The sequence below is a fragment of the Artemia sp. Qi Xiang Cuo genome, chromosome 14 (assembly GCF_049724085.1).
Source record: "Artemia sp. Qi Xiang Cuo chromosome 14, ASM4972408v1, whole genome shotgun sequence".
Classification (NCBI taxonomy): domain Eukaryota; kingdom Metazoa; phylum Arthropoda; class Branchiopoda; order Anostraca; family Artemiidae; genus Artemia; species Artemia sp. Qi Xiang Cuo.
The window spans coordinates 41,295,844-41,315,897 of record NC_142807.1 but is presented as its reverse complement, the minus strand read 5'-3'; the positions used below and the strand labels follow the sequence as shown (position 1 = coordinate 41,315,897).

The 20,054-nt window shown below is 36.3% G+C and overlaps 1 protein-coding gene across 2 annotated transcripts in view; it reads left to right on the top strand.

Annotated features, from left to right (window-relative positions):
- Positions 1-20,054, top strand: part of LOC148944477 (regulator of telomere elongation helicase 1 homolog) — a 143,919-nt gene that overhangs the window by 24,035 nt on the left and 99,830 nt on the right. For both annotated transcript variants that reach the window (XM_089100846.1, XM_089100845.1), the window contains exons 3-4: positions 645-1,066; positions 13,223-13,336. In XM_089100846.1, the coding sequence (XP_088956972.1) occupies positions 645-1,066; positions 13,223-13,336 (536 nt within the window). The remainder of the gene's footprint in view (positions 1-644; positions 1,067-13,222; positions 13,337-20,054) is intronic.

Below are 20,054 nucleotides of genomic sequence, written 5' to 3'. Positions count from 1 at the left end.
TTTGAACCCAAACTGATTGTCGCCAAAATGGCAACGTACATTAATAAACGGGAAGAGGAACTTTTCAAGAAGTTTGCTAATTATCGAATAAATAGTAATTGGCCTATGTGAACCACAAACTGAAGGATCTTTATTATTTTTTCTAATGCAAACTATAACACCTTGACAAAGGGCCTTGGGCACATATTGCTGAGACACAACAGCCTGGAACAACAAGGAATGGTGGTCAAAAAGGTACGGCGTGCCGTACTTCAGATGCTCGGTTTGTAGTCCATCCAGCCGTAAAAAAAAAAAAAAAAGCACACACACAAAAATTGAAAATTAGTTTTTGTTCGATGTAAAATTTTGTTGGATAAGTCGTCTGTGTTCTTATTGGCTTTTTGTTTCTGTTTCATTTTTACAGATTTGCCTTTCTCCCAAACATCTCGATAAGATTGCTGCATACAGGCGTTTATAAACTGTCATACTTATTAATAGAAGGAAAAAAAAACTTGAAATTATAAACATTAGACACAAGAACCTTTAGTTATAAGCCTTTCTAATATAATTTAACAGGAATTTGGTACCTAATAGAATAAGTCCCTTGGGTATTATGTGGAAACTAGAGGCTTGGTAATTGGTACTCATCACTGTTTTAATTTTAGTTTTGCCAAAGATCATATACGCCTCCCGTACCCACTCTCAGTTGACGCAAGTAATTCAAGAGTTGAAAAGAAGCAAATACAACTATCTTAAAGTAGCTGTGTTGGGGTCACGTGACCAGATGTGCATCCATCCAGAAGTTTCAAAAGAGACTAATTCTACAGTGAAGCTTTACATGTGCATGGCCAAAACAAGCACTCGAACATGTCACTATTACAATAATGTTGAAACGGTTTCAGTCGCCAATGAATTCACCAATGGCCCAGTAATGGATATTGAAGATTTAGTCAAGGAAGGACAAAAGCAAAAGGCTTGCCCTTACTTTTTGTCAAGGGAAATGAAGAAAAATGCAGATATTATTTTTATGCCCTACAATTATCTCTTAGATCCAAAAATTCGAAAAATGCATGGGGTGGAAATTGAGGTATTAATCTATTTCGCTTTTTTTCTGTCTCTATTTCTTTCTGCCTTTACTTTTTCTCAAAGGAAATGAAAAAAAAATTAGATGTTATGTATTAGCCCTGCAATTATCTCTTAGATCCAAAAATTCGAATAATGCATGGGGTGGAAATTGAGGTATTTATCTAATTCGTTTTTTCTGTCTCTATTTTATCTTTTACCTTTTTCTTATGCTCTCTTTTCTCTATCTCTTTACATAATCTCGTTCAAACGTTCTTTGTTTTTTATTTAGTATCTCAAGTGTGCTAGTATAGCTGTTGCTGATTTGCATTGACTAGTCTAAATTACAACGTGCTTGTAACTTCTAATGATGTAAAGTCTCATTCAGTGTTTGAATATGACAGTTCTATTGTTTATGTAATGATATGAAATATGATCAATCTTTATCTGTCAAGTGCCTGCTCTTACCTCCAATTTTCGTTCTCTGACCCAAATCAATTTACATTTACAAACTAGCCAAAGAGCCTGTTGGACAACAGCCTTAAAACGAAAAAAAAACATAACGTATGCCCTTGTTTGAGGATCACAGAAAAAGAAAATAGTCTCTGAGACCACACTGGCTAATTGTGACAAAACGAAAAAATAATAAAGAAGAGAAAAACGAGGATTGTACGAGCCAGTGAAAAATGAAGACTATAATGCAAGTATTTCTGTTAAGTTTAGTGTCAAATTTCTGTTAAAACCCTATGATAATATAAAAAAAATTCAAACCTTAAAAAAACACAATAACTAAAATTTGACGACCCTTTCAATGTAACGATGAAAAGGTAACTGAATAAAACTATACAATATTGAATGGTAATTCATTTTCTTAATGTATACAAAGCATTTCTAAAAGCTACTCGCCTTTCAGGTATAACACCGTTATAGATCAGGTTAAGCTGCGAAACATGACTTTGTTGATTTAAGTAAAAACGATCAGAATTAATTATTCTCCGGTGCTATTTAGTCCAGTAAAAGTACGGAGAAAAATGGGTTGACCCGGACAAAATTGCAACAAAAGGTTTTTTTACACCAAAATGTTCAGAAAAAATTGCAGAACAACATATCCAAAATCGACCAAAATCGCCCGCCGGGAAAACCTTCTGGGGCTGCTTAAAGGGGGTGGAAGGGGGCGAAAAAATAGTTTTTTTCATTTTTGACATTTAGGAAGCTGTTTTTAAACCAAAATGTTCAGAAGAAATCGCTGGACGACATATCCAAAATCTGCTAAAATCGCCGCCGTGGAAACCATCTGGGGCTGCTTAAAGGGGGTGGAAGGGGGCGAAAAAATAGTTTTTTTCCAGTTTTGACATTTAGGAAGCTTTATTTACACTAAAATGTTCAGAAACAATAGCTGGACAACATATACAAAATCCACCAAAATCGCCCGCCGGGAAAACCTTCTGGGGCTGCTTAAAGGGGGTGGAAGGGGGCGAAAAAATAGGTTTTTTATTTTTGACATTTAGGAAGCTTTTTTTTACACTAAAATGTTAAGAAAAAATCCCTGGACAACATATCCAAAATCTCTAAAATCGCCCGCTGGGAAAACATTCTGGGGCTGCTTAAAGGGGGTTGAAGGGGGCAAAAAAATAGGTTTTTTATTTTGACATTTAGGAAGCTTTTTTTTTACACTAAAATGTTAAGAAAAAATCGCTGGACAAGATATCCTAAATCTGCTAAAATCGCCGCCGTGAAAACCTTTTTGGGCTGCTTAAAGGGGTTGGAAGGGGGCGAAAAAATTGTTTTTTTCAGCTTTGACATTTAGGAAGCTTTTTTTACACTAAAATATTCAGAAAAAAATCTCTGAACAACATATCCAAAATTCGCTAATATCACTCCCCAGGAAAACCTTCTGGGGCTGCTTAAATGGGTGAAAGGGGTGAAAAATCCTTTTTTCGATTTTTGTTATTTCGGTACGTTCGGAAACTCGATTCTGATATAAATCAACTCGCAGAAACCGAAAATTATATCACTTTTATTGTAACACTTCTCTAACTTATATTAAACTACAAAAATAAGATTTTAATAACTCCATTGCCAAAATAAAAGAAGTAGTTTTTGTTCCGAAGTTTTACAGAAAGATCAGATCTATGGACGCCTGAAATACTTCGAACAGCCTGCGAAAAGCAATAAAGGAAAATCTCGAACTTAAAGGAGCAGAGAAGTACCTTACTCTTTTTTGCTTCGCTAGTCGTCGGGAACCTGGTTATCTGATGAGAATCGAACTTGTGAAAACTAGACTTTAGAAAAAGAGAGAATAAGAATAGACGCATATAAACTTGAATATTCTAGTCTATACGGCCCATTAAAGACTATAGGTACAGTTAGATTTCGAAAACGCAGGTTGCAAAAGTTATGTCAAGTATGTCACCACTAGATTTGGAAAAGCTTCGGTAGTTTTTGATGGATATGACGATGGTCCTTCGACGAAAGGTATGGCTCACCTCAAACGTTCCAGGGGTAAACAGTGCCCAGTGTTAGAATTCACTGGCACAAAAAAGTTAACAAGAAAGAAGGAAAAGTTCTTGCAAAACTGCAAAAACAAGCAGCGGATAATTCTAGCAATAGGAGAAAAATTGTCCTCAGCAGGTTGTTCGGTACAACATGCCTCTGCTGACGCGGATGTTCTGATTAGAATTTGCAACCAAAGCCATTCATAGTGCAAGAACTCAGTTGACGTGAGTAGGGATGACCTATCGACTCCCACGCGACACCACTGCTGCCATCTACAATTGAGTCTAACGATACTTAACCGCATAGACAATGTTTTTGACTCGTGATGGGAGTCTATGGGCATAGACTCCCTAGGGGAAATGGATTTCCGAGAAATTGATTTGTTGGTGTTCGTCCAGGAGAATTGTCTCCGGTTGATGTTTGCACATGCGCTTTCAAGGTCAATTGATTTGTTGATGTTCGTCCAGGAGAATTGTCTCCGGGAAAAGTTTGCACATGCGCTTTCAAGGTCAATTGATTTGTTGGTTTTTGTCCAGGAGAATTGTCTCCGGGCGAAGTTTGCACATGCGTATTGACGTTGGGGAGAATGTTTTGAACTTAGAGATGAAGAGATTAACGCGGGAAAGGGTTTCCTAGGAATTTCAAATGTAACAGCGCAGGGATGCCAAAACAAAACGAACACGCAGAAATTACGTTTTGGAATTATTTGGGCGAAACCGTTTTGAGACATTTAGAAGATTATTTAAGCGAAACCGTTTGAGACATTTTAAAAGATGATTTAGAAGAGGATTTGAGGGTGAAACTCTGTGGTCGTTATAATACACAAGTTATACGGGGCAAGGGTTTTAAGTTATGCCCTGGGGGCATAAAAGCATTTTATAGAAGGTGTTTTCGTAGAAACTTCAAAAAAGGCTCATTCGATTGAATATTCAAAGGGCTAGTGCCCTTTTTAATAGTTGAAAGTGATTGGACGATAACTAACCCCCCTTTCACGCCCGCCCTTTCCCCAAACACATCCAATCAAAATTTTGAGATAGCCATTTTGTTCAACGTAGTTTAAAGTTTTGGAAATTAGGCCTTTAGGATGACAACCCCCTCACATCCCTCAGGAAAAGGATTGTAAGTTATGCCCTGGGGGCATATAAAGTTTTTATAGAAAGTGTTGTCGTAGAAACTTCAAAAAGGGCTCATTCGATTAGAAATTGAAATGGCTCGTGCCCTTTTTAATAGTCAAAAGTAATTGGAGGGCAACTAACACCCCTTCCACGCCCACCATAACCCCAAACACATCCAATCAAAATTTTGAAATAGCCATTTTGTTCCACGCTGTTAAAGTTCAGGAAATTGTACCTTTGAGCAGGACACTCCGCTCACAGTCTTCAGAGCACGGATTATAAGTTATGCCCTGGGGGGCATATAAGTTTTTATTGAAATCTTTGTTGTAGAAACTTGAAAAAGGGCTTATTCGATTGGAAATTCAAAGGTCTAGTGCCCTTTTTAATAGTCGAAAGTGATTTGAGGGCAACTACCCCCCTCTCTCGCCCATCTTCCTCAAACACATCCAATCCAATTTTTTAGACAGCCATTTTGTTCAGTGTTGTGGATATCCAGATATAAATTACGTTTTTGAGGAGGAAACTCTCCCACAACCCTCAGGGCAAGGGTTGTAAGCTATGCCCTGGGGGCATATAAGGTTTTTAGTGAACGTGTCGTCGTAGAAACTTCAAAAAGGTCTCACTCAATTGGAAATTGAAATGGCGAGTGCCCTTTTAACAGTCAAACGTGATTGGAAGGCAACTAACACCCCTTCCACGACCAACATTTCCCCAAAAATATCCAATTAAAATTTTTAGACAGCCATATTGTTCCACGAAGTTTAAATTTCAGGGAATTATACCTTTGAGCAGTACACTCCCCCCACAGTCTTCAGGGCAAGGGTTATAAGTTATGCCGTGGGGGCATATAAGTTTTTATTGAAATGTTTGTCGTAGAAACTTGAAATAGGGCTCAATCGATTGGAAATTCAAAGGTCTAGTTCCCTTTTTAATAGTTGAAAGTGATTTGAGGGCAACTAACCCCCCTCTCTCGCCCACTTTTTCCTCAAACACATCCAATCAAATTTTTAGATAGCCATTTTGTTCAGTGTTGTGGATTTCCAGATAAAAATTATGTTTTTGAGGAGGACACTCCCCCACAGCCCTCACGGCAAGGGTTGTAAGTTATGCCCTGGGGGCATATAAGGTTTTTACTGAACGCGTTGTCGTAGAAACTTCAGAAAGGGCTCATTCGATTGTAAATTGAAACGGCTAGTGGCATTTTCAGTAGTCGAAAGTGATATGAATGCAACTAACACCCTTCCATGCCCACCTTTTCCCCAAACATGTCCAATGAAAATTTTGAGAGAGCAATATTGTTCCACGTAGTTTAAAGTTCAGGAAATTATACCTTTGAGCAGCAAATTCCCCCAAGAGTGTTCAGGGCAAGGGCTATAAGTTTTGCCCCAGGGGTATATTAAGGTTTTATTGAAATCTTTATTGTAGGAATTTAAAAAAGGGCTCATTTGATTGGTAATTCAACATGTCAGTGCCCTTTTCAACCGTAAACAGTCATTTGAAGACAACTAACCCCCCTCTTACGCCCACCTTTTCCCCAAGCACATCCAATCAAAATTTTTAGATAGCCATTTTATTCAACGCAGTTGAGAGTTTTGGAAATTAGGTCTTTAAGGATGACAACCCACCCCCCCCACAACCCCCAGGGCAAGGGTTTTAAGTTATGCCCTGGGAGCATGTAAGGTTTTTATTGAAATTGTAAAATGTTTTATTGAATGTTGTAAAAACATCCTAAAGGGCTCATTCAATTGAAAATGGAAAGGGTTATTGCCCTTTTAATTGTCGAAAGTGATTAAAGGGCATCTAAACCCCCTCTCACGCCGCCCACCATTTCCCCAAACACATCCAATCAAAATTTTGAGATATTTATTTTTTTCAATGCGTTCGAAAGTTCTAGCCATTAGGTCTTTTAAGATGATAACCCCCTAAAATCTTTCCTTGCAAAGATTCCAAGTTTTTCTCTGGGTGCGTATAAGACATCAATAAATAATTGTTGTAGAAACTTCGGAAGGGGCTCATTTGATTGGAATTTGAAATTGCCCTTTCCATTATGGCAACAAAATACAAATGAATGTGCATTGTCAGTTTAATATACATATACTGATATTTAGTAATCAAAATCTTAATATTATTTGATTTATTAAAGTTATAAAAGTAAAAAAAAATAATTTCTTTCAGTAAAGTGCAAATTATGTTCTGGCCTTGGGAAGACATAGGGGTTTTGAGCCCAACTTATGTTAATTTCTGCTCGTTTTGAGTTTGACTCGGTTATTTATTGTTATTTCCGTTCGTTTTGAGTTTCATTTATTTATCGATGCTGATTTGTGGTAGTTTCACGCTTGTTATATTCTTTAATTTTATTTTTGCTCATTTTTTGTTTAATGGAGTTCTTTACTTTTCTTTGAAAAACTTATTTTGTGGAAAAAGTTTTTTTTTAATTAATTTAGATAAGCGGTCATGAACTGACTACACAGAAGGGTGTATGCAAATTTTCCTGTAATCAGGGGCGGATCCAGGATTTTTTTATGGGGGAGGGGCAAAATAGGAAGATCCGATAAAAAAATTAGGAGGGGGGAAATAGGTTGATCCGATAAACTTGCGTTAGGATCAAGTTTAATTAACGCAAACTTGAGTTAATTAAGTAAATTACACTACTTTAGACTACGCTAGGGGGGGCCCTCGCCCCCCTGGATCCGCCACTGCCTGGAACGATATTTGCAAAAAAAGGCAAAAAATTTGAATATCTGCATGTTTGCAAGAGTTGATGTTCGGGGTGAGTGTAAGGTCTCTGACTGCCAACTATTACACCAGAAAGTTTGTTTTAAGTTTGAAAGTGGTCGCTGTTTTGGTTCTGACTGGATTCATTTGAATCATGGCTATGATGCATTCAAAAAACTTTTTAATAATACCAGAAAGAGTTCTCATCAACTGTCAAACTCTCTCCCATGTATTATCACTATGAATATTGATCAGCCAAAAAACGAAGTTTGCAACACCAGCTCACTTTTCCCACCAGCCCTCAAAAGCAACATGAATCCGAATTATCAACGGTACCGAACAAACCCATACAGAAGACCTCCATGTTATATTCCAGCTCTCTCTCATTTCAATTGCCAAATCAGTCCATCTCCTCAGTCCCGTTATTTTCATCAAATGAACCCAAGAACCTACAACAAGTATCCAATAGCAAATCAATAAACCCTGGTATGATAAATTGCTCCTCCTCCTACGCATTTCCCAGAATCCTTCTAGCGAATGTAAGGTCAGTATAATAGATGAACTTCAAATTAGTTTTGACAAAAACCAGATTGATAATGCTTGCCTTACCGAAACATGGTCTGCAACAAAAGACTTTTGCTCCATTCCAAATTATGACTCCCATTTTAAGCCCAGAATAGACAAAGATGGTATCCCTCTATCTCATGGTGAAGGAGTTGATTTTTTGTCGGTCTACCCTCCCAAATCGGATTCTTTTATTTCTAGAAATAGGGAACAACTTCAAAACTGAAGTTCTATGGCTCCCGACCAGACTCAAACCCCCCCCCCCAAAAGAAGTATCTTGCATGGTTTTTTGTATTATTTATTACCCTCCTCGTAGTGGATTTAAAAAGGAGCTGACGGCATATCTGCAACTTTATACTGACAGAATTCGCTACAAGTATCCTTATGCTGCAATTACATTAGGTGGTGATTTTAATGAGCTAGACCAAAAGGGGCTTATCTCTGCGCTTAGCCTTGATCAAGTGGTCAGGGTGCCTACACGCGGTGATACAACCCTAGACTTAATTTTTACCAACATTGAAGATTACTGTGTCCCCAAAATAGCCCCTCCATTGGGGGCAAGTGACCATCTACGCATCTTTTGGACCCCTTTATCTTCCTTTCCCCCTAAGCAATTGATCAGTTATTCTTATAGAGCCATTACTGACGAGAAGGTCACCCATTTCAAATTAAAACTTAGTTCCAAATCTTGGGCCAATATCCTATGTCTTACCAATGGTAATGAAAGGGCTTCTAAGTTTTCAGCGGAACTTTTCCAGTTATATTGTGATACCTTTTCAGTAAAAAATGTTACTCACAAATCTAACTGCAAACCATGGATAAATAAAACAATTTTGTGCTTAATAAATGAACATGATAAACTCTTTAAGGAAGGATTTTTCTAAGAATCTCGGAAACTTAGAAACATCGTTGTTAGCGAAATCCGTAAAGCAAGAAAACAGCATGGTGCTCATGTGCTCAATAAGTTATTGTATTCGGACCCTAAGACATTTCTCAAGAGTGTCCAAGATATCATGGGAAAGGTCTCTTTAAAGTTTTTCTTACTGGACAGTAATGGTGACCCAGTGGGTGCGGATGTCATAAATGATCATTTTGCTTCAATTTGTAAAACTCACCCGCCACTTCAACAACAATGCAGTGAGTGACATTCCTGTGATTGAAATTCATCAGACTCAACTTAAACTCATAACTCTTGACACAAATAAGTCAGTATACCCAGGTGATATCCCTACCAAATTGATTGTGGAATGTGCCCAGCATTTTAGTGTACTTCTAACTGCTATTTTTAACCAACGTTTGGTAGATGGTATTTTTCCAGTGTGTTTTAGACGAGCTATTATGTCACATACACTGAAACTTAGATCACAAAAGTTCCCTCTGACTTAACACCAATATCAAAAACGTCTATTTTCTCTAAAATCTTTGAAAGTTTTATTTACAATTTCCTTTTTGACATTATTCATGATAAAATCAACCCAAATCAGTTTTGGCTTTAGGCCGAATCATAGCACCACCCATTTGAGTTGAATCATAGCATCAAACATCTTGAGTTGAATAGTTCCTACGTTGAGGCTGTTTTTGCTGATATTAGCAAAGCCTTCAACAATTTGGATCATCAGACAGTTATAGATAATGCAAGAGTTTTGGGTGCAAGAGATTTTGTTTTACGTATGTGAGCTAGTTTTTTGTCTGGCCGTGAGCAATGTGTAGTCCTCCCTAACGGGGATTCATCAGTTTTTTCCTCAATTTCCTATGGAGCACCTCAAGGGACTAAATTAGGTCCTTTAGCATTTTAATTGTTTTTAATAATGTTTTACCAAGTCTTTGCAACTCTTTTAAATTTGCGAATGATTTGACATTACTGAACTTTTGTCAAACATCTAATACTTTGAATGTTACACTCGACTCACTCATTCATAATTTATAGAAGGATCTTGACAATGTTATACTCAACTTAAGCATACCCAAAAGCAGTTTCATGCTATTCTCTTTTTTGAAAAATACACCCCTTATCAATAATTGCCTGTGCATATCAAATTTAAACACGATTGATCTGCTTGGTTCGCAGGTAGACGACGACTTTACAAAGAACTCCCACATTTTCCACTTATTTAAGTCAGGCAGTTGTTCTCCTTATATCTTTCTCTCTTCACAGATAGTTCACAATATCAACCCAAAACCTTAAAATAATTTATTGTTCTTGTATAAGACCCAGTCTGGAATATGCTTGCCCTGTCTGGCACTCTGGGTTGAACAAAGACCAATGTTCTAGAATTGAAAGTATTAAAAAAAGATCAATAAAATTATACTGGGGACGGCCTATACTACATACGATGAAGGTTTGGCTAGACTTGAACGTACTACATTGGAATCACGACGTCACATCCTCACCATGAACTTTGGTCACAAGTGCCTTAGTTCTGGCTATCATCGATGTTTTTCCCTCCCTTTAAAGAAAATCCCCCAATCCTTCCTAATACAAGACTCAATGCTCGTAGAGCTCCTAATACCCAATTGGACCTGTGCCCCCAAATGTTGACCATGAGGTACAAAAACTCTTTTGTCCCCTATTTTGTTTCCCATTTTAATAATTGATATAACTTTTGTTTTATGTTTATCCCCTAACATCTATTTTATTATTGTAATTCTGTCATGCTTATGCTATCTTTTGTGCTATTTTAGGCAATAAATCATTTTCTTTTGTATTCTTAACTAAAAAGAAAAATATGTGCATATATTAGAATCTGTCTTCTTTCAAGACTCACTGTTTTTGGTATGTTCATTTTATAGCTAATTGAGATTTTATAATAAGGTATAAGTGAGAAACTATATTAGTTTTTAAAGATTTAAACTTTTGTTATATTTCTTTTCTTTCTCTATTTTCTTTTCATAAATTCTTAGCGAAGACTTAATGATATTTTAAATAGAGCATAATTATATCTTGCGGTGATCGAATAGAACAGTCTAGAATCACAAAAGTCGCTATGATTCCTAATAAAAGCAATGCAGTAAATATGAGATAAGGCCAGTAATAATAAAAAAAAAAAAAAAAACAGTGCTAAAAGGAAAACAAATTTTTTTTTATTAAATGAGTTGATTTTAACTCAATTTAATTCATTGAAAAATCTTTAAAAATGTAACACAATAAATGGACTACTCAAAACACTTCTCCTCGAAGCGTGGCTTCTGAGCCATGACGTCCCCTGAACCATCTTTCTATATAAAAAATCTGTCAAACCTTAGCTTCTTAATTGCAAGAGCGACTCGTTGAAATTTCAGGGTTGCAAAAGCGACCCTAAATACGATAGCTTTGAAGATTTTGACACCTCATAACTGCTGTTCGAGGTTTCCGCGCAGACGATATCACATACGCAGGAAGAAATGACTTCACATAAAGCCTCCTGGGTCCTACTAGGAATATCGCATGAGGAAACTACTGAGAGTTACAGTAATAAACTTCTAGAAGACCAGTATCTTAGGGGGGAAGGGGGGGGGGGTGAAAACAGAAAATTTGCTTGCTCTGTCCACCAAACTTCCCTGTACCAAGTTTTGCGGGACCATGTGTACAGGGGATCGAGCGAATTTGTGCATAACTTCTGGAAGCAAAGTGTAAATTTTTATTCATATATTTGTTTTTGTATTCTTCTATTTGTGGCTGATTTACTGTAAAAAAAAAAAAAAAAAAAAAAATCAGTCCCTTGGCTTCTTGATCCTTTTTGCAGACATCTGAAATCGAAGTTGTAAGATTTACGAAGTGTCAGTACAAGTTTTCATACAGAAAATGCCAGTATTTCGGGTCCAAATGTTCTTGAACTAGCTATGTAACAATCAAGCTTAGTGTATATGTACCAGAGATCTGCCCAAAGGACGGGCAGATCATAACGGACCTTTCTGCAAGAGTATGATGATGGAAGGAACATTTTTAAGTACTCTCAATTTCGTCCCATCGTCTGTACATAGCCCCAAATTTTCCTCCAGGGGTCCCACAACCACTGGTACATTTTGAAGTTTGTCTTGAGCCTCCGACATCGATGAAATAAAGAATGCTATTTGGTCACTGAAACATCACGAATCTCCTGGTGAACATGATATTGTTGCAGTTCAGCTTAAACTGCTGTTTGACCAAATCTGGACCGAAAAGACGTTCCCGAAGAATCGGAAATTTTAGTCTTTCAACTTTTCAAGAAGATTGACAAGTCAGAATAGAAGAACTACGAGAATAGAAGAACTCGTACCGTTGAATCGCTCTAACTGATATCATGACAAAACTGTTTGCCATTCTTCTCCTAAACAGGTTCAAATAGGCCCCGAGAAGAGAGAAGCAGGAAAGAACAATCTGGTTTTCAAACCGAGGATTCTTGTACTGAGCAAATTTGTGTGCTTAGGCTGGTGCTTCAGCAGTGCCACGGCTATTTTCTGCCGCTGATTCCTGCTTTAATCGATTTCATAGCAGCCTTCAATTCAGTCGAACGAGAAGGTCTCTGGCACATCCTACAAAAGGTTGGAGTGTCCTTGCATTTTATAGAGCTTTCAAAAGTGTTCTGTGAGGGCACATAGACGAGGCTATGGCCTTCTGTTAAAGAGTCTGGAAATTTTGCTTAGCAGAAAGCTGGACATCTTTGATCACGACGTCTCCCGTCGCATTCTAGTTCTCAAATGCCGTGAATTAGAATCCAGCAAGTAGATTCTTGGATGCTGCAAACAAGAACAAGCACTGTGTAACTTGGACAGTGTTTGGCTGTACCTTTTCAAAGCCGTTCCACATGATCGGGCCTCATTGAAAATTCCTGCGGGAAGATCACACATGCTGGGCGAGGCGGATCAGTGTCTAGTTCCCTTAAAAGTATAGTAGGTTAGTTATACGTTGAAGTTGAAAATACAATCAAATTTCTTTTGCGCCTACTTGTTTTATCATGACTGTTTTGTCGAAGTTGTTTCCAGGTTTTTGTTTTTGCTGACATACAAATAAAAGAAAAATACATGGAAGTATGGGCACTAGAAAAATATAATTAAAACTTTTCAATAACATTCTAAACTTCTTACACTCAATTCGAAAATATAGTCAAAAGTTTTGTTTAGCCCCTAGTTTCTTTATGGTACTTTTCGATTTTTTTTTGTGCTTGTGAGCTTTTCATATTGAACTCAAAACCGCAATAGTGGGAGTGATCCTTTTAGCCTCCCTGTATGTAGGTTCATAATTATAACTATTAGTCTGAATGAACGATTTCAAGAACCGTCTTTTTCGTATTATATGGATAAAACTGAAGAATAAATTCAATTCTTATTTTCAGGGCAACATAATCATTTTCGACGAGGCTCATAATATTGAAAAAATCTGCGAAGAATCTGCGTCTGTTAATTTACGAAGTGCTGACTTAGCATTGGCTATCGATGAGACTAACCAGGTTTCTGTTCCGTTCTTCTCAATTCCTTGTTTTTTTTATCGAAGTATCTACTTCTGAGAGCTATTCTTTATATTTTCATATTGATAATTGGCTATGTTGGTAACTTTAGAAAACTTGTTTTATAGGAAGTCCTTATTTGTATACATAAATACAACAAAATTGTAAAACCAAATATCAAGTGTGGATCAAGCGTGGGCTAATGTCCGAGATCGGAAATTAGCCGTCTGATCTCATGGTCATGGGCTGGAGACTTACGTTAGTTTTTTTTTTATAAAAACGTATCCCTTTTTGGGAAAAAGTTTCCTTTTTGGATAAAAATCGATTTGAGACTATTTTTACGCTTCCTTTGATTGAAGCGGGGGGAGGGGGGAATAGGAACTTTTCTCTTCGTGATTGAGCATCATGGTTACAGCGGCGGCTGCAACCTAGTAAAGAGCGAACCAGAGCCCATAGTAGCCAAAAGTTGAAAAACGTGTTTTAAAAAAAACTGTCTAGTGAAAAAAAATTGCCATCTGACACTAAATCAAGAGTGATATCTATTATTTCGGTTAATCTTAGAATTATAAGCTTATTGCGAAAAGAAATTTATGGTGATTTCGAAAAAGAGCCCGAAACCCCTTGTAAATGGCGTCAAATCGAAATAAAAAGTGCACCATTGGAATCAGCATGGTCCAAAACCTTGCAGGATAATTACAGTCCCCCACCTTGAACACCAAGGAAAATGACTTTTTTGCATGGGATCTGTCTCCCTTTTTTTTTCTTTTTTCTTTTTTTTCTAGCAGGGCTAGGGGGTGGCCAGAGTATCATAGAGAGGTGGTAATAGCTTATTCGAAAGAGAATTAAATTTGTAAGTGCCGTTTTTAAGCGACCAAAAAGATTGGAGGGCAAATATCCCCCCTCCCTACAGGCCCCCGCCCCCCAACTAGTCTTATAAAAATTTTGAGATAGCCATTTTGTTTAACATAGCTCAAAGGTTCAATATATATGGTTTTGATGATGATATGACCCTCCATAGTCCCTGGGGAAGGGCTATATGTGATATCGGGTCTATTGATATCGCGCGTATCGGTATCGCGCGTATCGGTATCGCATGTATCGTCCGGGAATATCGGTATCTGTATCCGCTGTTGTTTTTTTCAGTCATTTTCTAGGCTCATTTTTTAAAGCATGTCCCGGCAAGGCATAATGGCAACCTAGTAAAGAGCGAACCACAGCCCATAGTAACCAAAAGTTAAAAAAACGTATTTTGAAAAAAACTGCCTTGTGAAAAAAAAATTCTCATTTGACATAGACTCAGGAACGTTAATTATTATTTCGGTTCGTCTTAAAAGTAAAAGTTTATTGCGAAAAGAAATTTATGGTGATTTCGAAAAAAACCCTCACACCCCTCGAAAATGGCGTCAGATCAAAATAAAAGTGTACCACTGGAATCAACATGGTCAAAACCTTGTACAGGGAAGTTACAGTCCCCCTCTCTGAACAACAAGGAAAATAACTTTTTTGCATCGGTAGCACTGATCTGTCTCCCGTTTTTTTTTTTTTTTTCAACAGGTCTAGCGGGCTGCCAGAACATCATAAAGAAATTCTTAATGGCTCATTCAAAAGCTATTTCTCATATCTACTTACTTTTATAAATTCTGCCATTTGCAGGTGCCATATGGCATTAAAATAGCACTTTTTGTTCTATTTCTTAAGAGGTGGCACTAGCAGGCTACCAGAACATCGTAGACAGATCTTTTATAGCTCATATAAAAGATATTGCACATTTCTACATCTTTCATATAAATTCCACCATCATCAAGTTCAGATGGCACTAAAAACGGCAGTTTTGGTGTCGCGTCTCAAGTGGAAAAGCTGCACTGTAAAAAAAAAAAAAAAATTGATTTCCAACAAAACGTTTTGCTCGAATTCAAACCGGTAAAAAAAATCCAATTTTTCTGTTGGAAATGTGACTTGCTTACTGAATTCAAACAAGTCACAAAAAAATCCAATTTTTCTGTTAGAATTGTAATTTACTTATTGAACTCCTACGGATTATTGAAATTATTAAGATTTATGTACTTTTCAGTAGAAAAAATGTAATTTTCACTGTAAATAGGTTATATCAATCAACACGGTTTGAACTTCAATAGTAGTTTGAAGTTTCTTGAATATCATTTGAAATTTAACTATGGAACCATTGAAAGTAATATGTTCAGTATAAGTTTAATTCAAATATTTGGATTATAGCAAAAAAAGGGGAATGCTAATTGAATTTTGAGTGTAAAAAGATAATTATAAAAATAAGGAAATATATTTTTAGTTTGAAATAAGTTGAGCTTTCTTGTCTGCAAAATGAACACGCAGAAATTTATGTACAAAAATTATCTTTTAACTTTTACAATCGCTTTTTTTAAATACATTTTTTGTCAGTTTCTGTAGGTAAAAAAATTTCTTAAGATGCTATCCTAACCTTAACAGTATTAACGGTGAAAATATATTGCTATCTGAATTCCATATTTTCTAATTAAGAACGAAAATCCTTTTTTGGGAATAACTCATGTTTTTGTGGAGAGCTTAATTTTTGTAATAAAACCCAATATGCGTTTAAAAAAAAAAATTCTTCCCTGGATTAGCCATTAATTTATTGCTTACGCTGAATTATAAAGTAAGCAAATATTTTGAGGAAAAGAAGACGCCTGTAAGGGTATTTCAGTCCTTTACGTACACGTAAGGGAACCAAAAGCTTCCCCAAAAAAGAGGATTTTCTAAAATGGTGCACATTTCAACTGGACTCAGAAATACTACACTTTAATAGCATGAATCTTGCTTCAAGAACTCTGGTTTGCTACATGATTAATTAAAAAATAGGACGTTAGCCCAATAAGTTATATCAAACAGTTCATGGTGTTAAACTGTAATTAAGGAGTGACTGAGCTCAACTGTAACTGAAACTCAAAAATGGAATTTTGATAACAATTGATAAGAACTGTGTTTTTATGCAGATTGCAAATATATAAATTTCATTATGTTTAATATCTACCCACCAAAGGCTCCAAGCCTCAGAAGAAAAAGGATTTTGATGGATTAAGGGATTTTGAAAAAAAGGGAGCCTGATTTTAGAAAAAGGGAGAAACATCCCCCAAAAAGTCAATAAATCTTAATGTAAATCAGACCTTCAGATTCAGCGTATCAGAAAATGTTATTGTGGGGGTTATGATCTCCTGTCTGCACAAATGTGGAATTGCATGTTTTTGCCAGAAGACTGATCACGGTTGCGTTTCTGTTTTTTTTTTTTTGTTCTAGTGTCCTTTTTAAGAGACAGTAAAGATTAGAGGGAGACTAAACCTCCTCCCAAGACCTAATTTGTCTCTTATTTTGTTTTCGAATGTTATGATTTGAGATCAATTTGACAAAATGAATCATCTCCTTCAACTACCTACAAACATATAATACAGAAGTAGAATTAATGTTAAGACCTTTAAACGACGAAGCGACGATTTTGCCTCGGGGGCATTCAGATCAGAGAGAGAACACATTCTGATTGTGATGGTAAGTATTCAGTTTAGTTTATTAATATTGATAACTTGTGTCTTATGTTTCCCAAAATGTTTAATATAGAATATTTTTATAAATAAAAAAAGTTTGGTAAAATTCTACGGTACTGTTCTATTAGCTGTAGGCCATGCAAGAAGTAAAGTTTGGTTGATGAGAATGAAGTAAAACAAAATAGAATAAAAATATAATAGTATAGAAACAAATTTTGGTTATATATTTGCACATTAGGGGGGGGGGGTAAAGCATAGCATATATACATACATAGACTAACCTAAGGACCTTTTCCCCCCTAAATCCCAAAAGCTAAAGTTTAAATATTATAAACGCAGTTGGAGACCACTGTTTGCAATCCATTTCTCCATTGAGAGAACCTGTTTGACTAGTTTCTTTTATCATCTATTGCGTGGCTTACAGCTAATGGAACAGTACCAATTCTACTTTAGCTACTTTTGGCTATCTTGGAAAGGGGTTTGGTTAGGAAAATGAAACTTTCAGGGATGGGTCTACAGGCTAATGTTTGGGTACTTGTGTACTATCTGGAACACACTCGAAAAATGAAGTTTGGTTGATGCTAATGAAGTAAAACAACATAGGATAAAAATAAAATAGTTTAGAAACAAATTTCGGCTATATATTTGCACATTAGGGGGGGGGGGGTAAAGCATTCCATATATTAAATACCTAACCAAACCAAGGTACCTTTTTTTTCCCTAAACCCCAAAAAACAATAGTTTAAACATTGTTAAACAAACCACGCTTTACAATCCATTTCTCTATTAAAAGAAACCCGTTTCGAAAGAAACCTGCATCTTCCCTATATAATATAGCGCGTGTGTTCCAGATAGTACATAAGTACCAAAGTATGTCCCGGGAAGGTATTTTGAAGTACCTACCTCCACTCCTTCTCCCTCTAGAGGGTCCTTAAATTTGCCTACATGACAGGTCCATACTTATTAAAATTTTGACAAAACAACATTTTGCCTTAATTTTCAGTTATCAGTTATCAAACAGTTCGTGGTAACGAACTGTAAGTAAGGAGCGACCCGGCTCAATGGTAACCGAAAGTCTAAAAAACCGTATTTTGATACAAATAGATACATAAAAAGAATCAGATTTTAATGCTGATTTCAAATATATGTTTCATCAAGTTTAGTCCTACATATCAAGAGTTACGCGCCTGAGAAAATTCGGCTTATTTTCGAAAAAAGGGGGAAAGACCCCATAAAAGTTATAGAACCTTAATGAAAATCACACCATCATATTCAGCGTATCAGAGAACCTTACTGTAGAGGTTTCAAGCTTCTATCTGCAAAAATGTGGAATTTTGCATTTTTTGCCAGAAGAAAGATCACGGGTGCGTGTTTATTCGTTTTTTTTTCTTTCCCCAGGGGTGATCGTATCGACCCAGTGGTCCTAGAATATCGTAGGAGGGCTTATTGGAATGGAAATTAAAATTTCTAGTGCCCTTTTTAAGTGACAAAAAAAATGGAGGGCAACTAATCCCCCTCCCACGCTCATTTTTTTCCCAAAGTCACCCGATCAAAATTATGAGATATCCATTTTGTTCAGCTTGTTCGAAAATATTATAAGTATGTCTTTTAGGATGACTTAATCCCCCGAAGTTCCCGGGGGGAGGGCTGAAAATTATGAACTTTACCCAATGTTAACATATAGTATTGGTTATTGGAAATTATACAGACGTTTTCAGGGGAGATTTTTTGTGGTAGTGGGGGGGTGGGGGGTGGGTCGGGGGTTATGTGGGAGGATCTTTCCAAGAAAGAAGTTTTCACGGGGGAAGGGACATTGCTATGAAAGGGACGCCGGACTTCCCAGCATTATTTAAAAAAAGATCAGAAATTAAATATAAAAAAAACTAGTTTTTTAGCTGCAACAACAACAACAACAAAACTTTAAACGAACCGAATATATTATATATATGATTGGGTTCATCCCCTAGTCAATACCTCGGTGTTTAAGCCAAATATTTTTGAGTACTTTCATAAGAGCTATTTATTCTAATGAACGGCCTTTGTGATTAAGCGGTCATTTTTAAAGAATTGGAACAAAATTCAAACTTTAGCTTAAAAAGCAAGGTATTGACTAGGCGGCGAACCCCCTAATATACGTATTAAAAATATATGAATATATAAGTTCGTTACGTAAGTTAATTCGTAAGTTACGTATATTTGTTACTAATAAAAAAGTTCGTAAATAAAATTAAAAAAGTTTCGAGAAAGCCATTTAACCAAATAAAAGTAAATTAATATGCAAATTTTGTTTTAATTATTCATGTACGGTTAGAAAAGATCAAAACCTGCATTTATTCAAAAACGTTCAAAAATTAAATAAAAAAAAGAAGGTTTTTTTAACTGAAAGTAAGAAACGACGTTAAAACTTAAAACGAACAGAAATTATTCCTTATATGAAAGGGGCTGTCCCCTCCTCAACGCCTCGCTCTTTACGCTAAAGTTTGACTTTCTCACAACTCTATCACAAAACATTTTACCTTAATTTTCATTTATCAGCTATACAGCTAATAGAACAGTACCAATTCTACTTTAGCTACTTTTGGCTATCTTGGAAAGGGGTTAGGTTAGGAAAATGAAAATTTCAGGGATGGGTCTACAGGCTAAAGTATGGGTACTTATGTACTATCTGGAACACACGCGAAAAATGAAGTTTGGTTGATGCTAAAATAGGATAAAAATATAATAGTTTAGAAAAAAATTTAGGCTTAATATTTGCACATTAGAGGGGGGAGGGGGTAAAGCATAGCATATATTAAATACCTAACCAAACCTTGGTACTTTTTTCCCCCTAAATCCTAAAAATTAATAGTTTAATTATTGTAAACCCAATAACAAACCATGCTTTACAATCCATTTCTCTATTGAAAGAAGCCCGTTTCGAAAGAAACCCGCATCTTCCCTATATAATATAGCGCGTGTGTTCCAGATAGTACATAAGTACCAAAGTATGTCCCGGGAAGTTATTTTGAAGTACCTACCTCCACTCCTTCTCCCTCTAGAGGGTCCTTAAATTTGCTTACATGACAGGTCTATACTTATTAAAATTTTGACAAAACAACATTTTACCTTAATTTTCAGTTATCAGTTTCTTTTAGCCATATCAATTTAGAATTTGAAGCCATATCAATGTTTTTTTTCTTCAAAATTTAGGA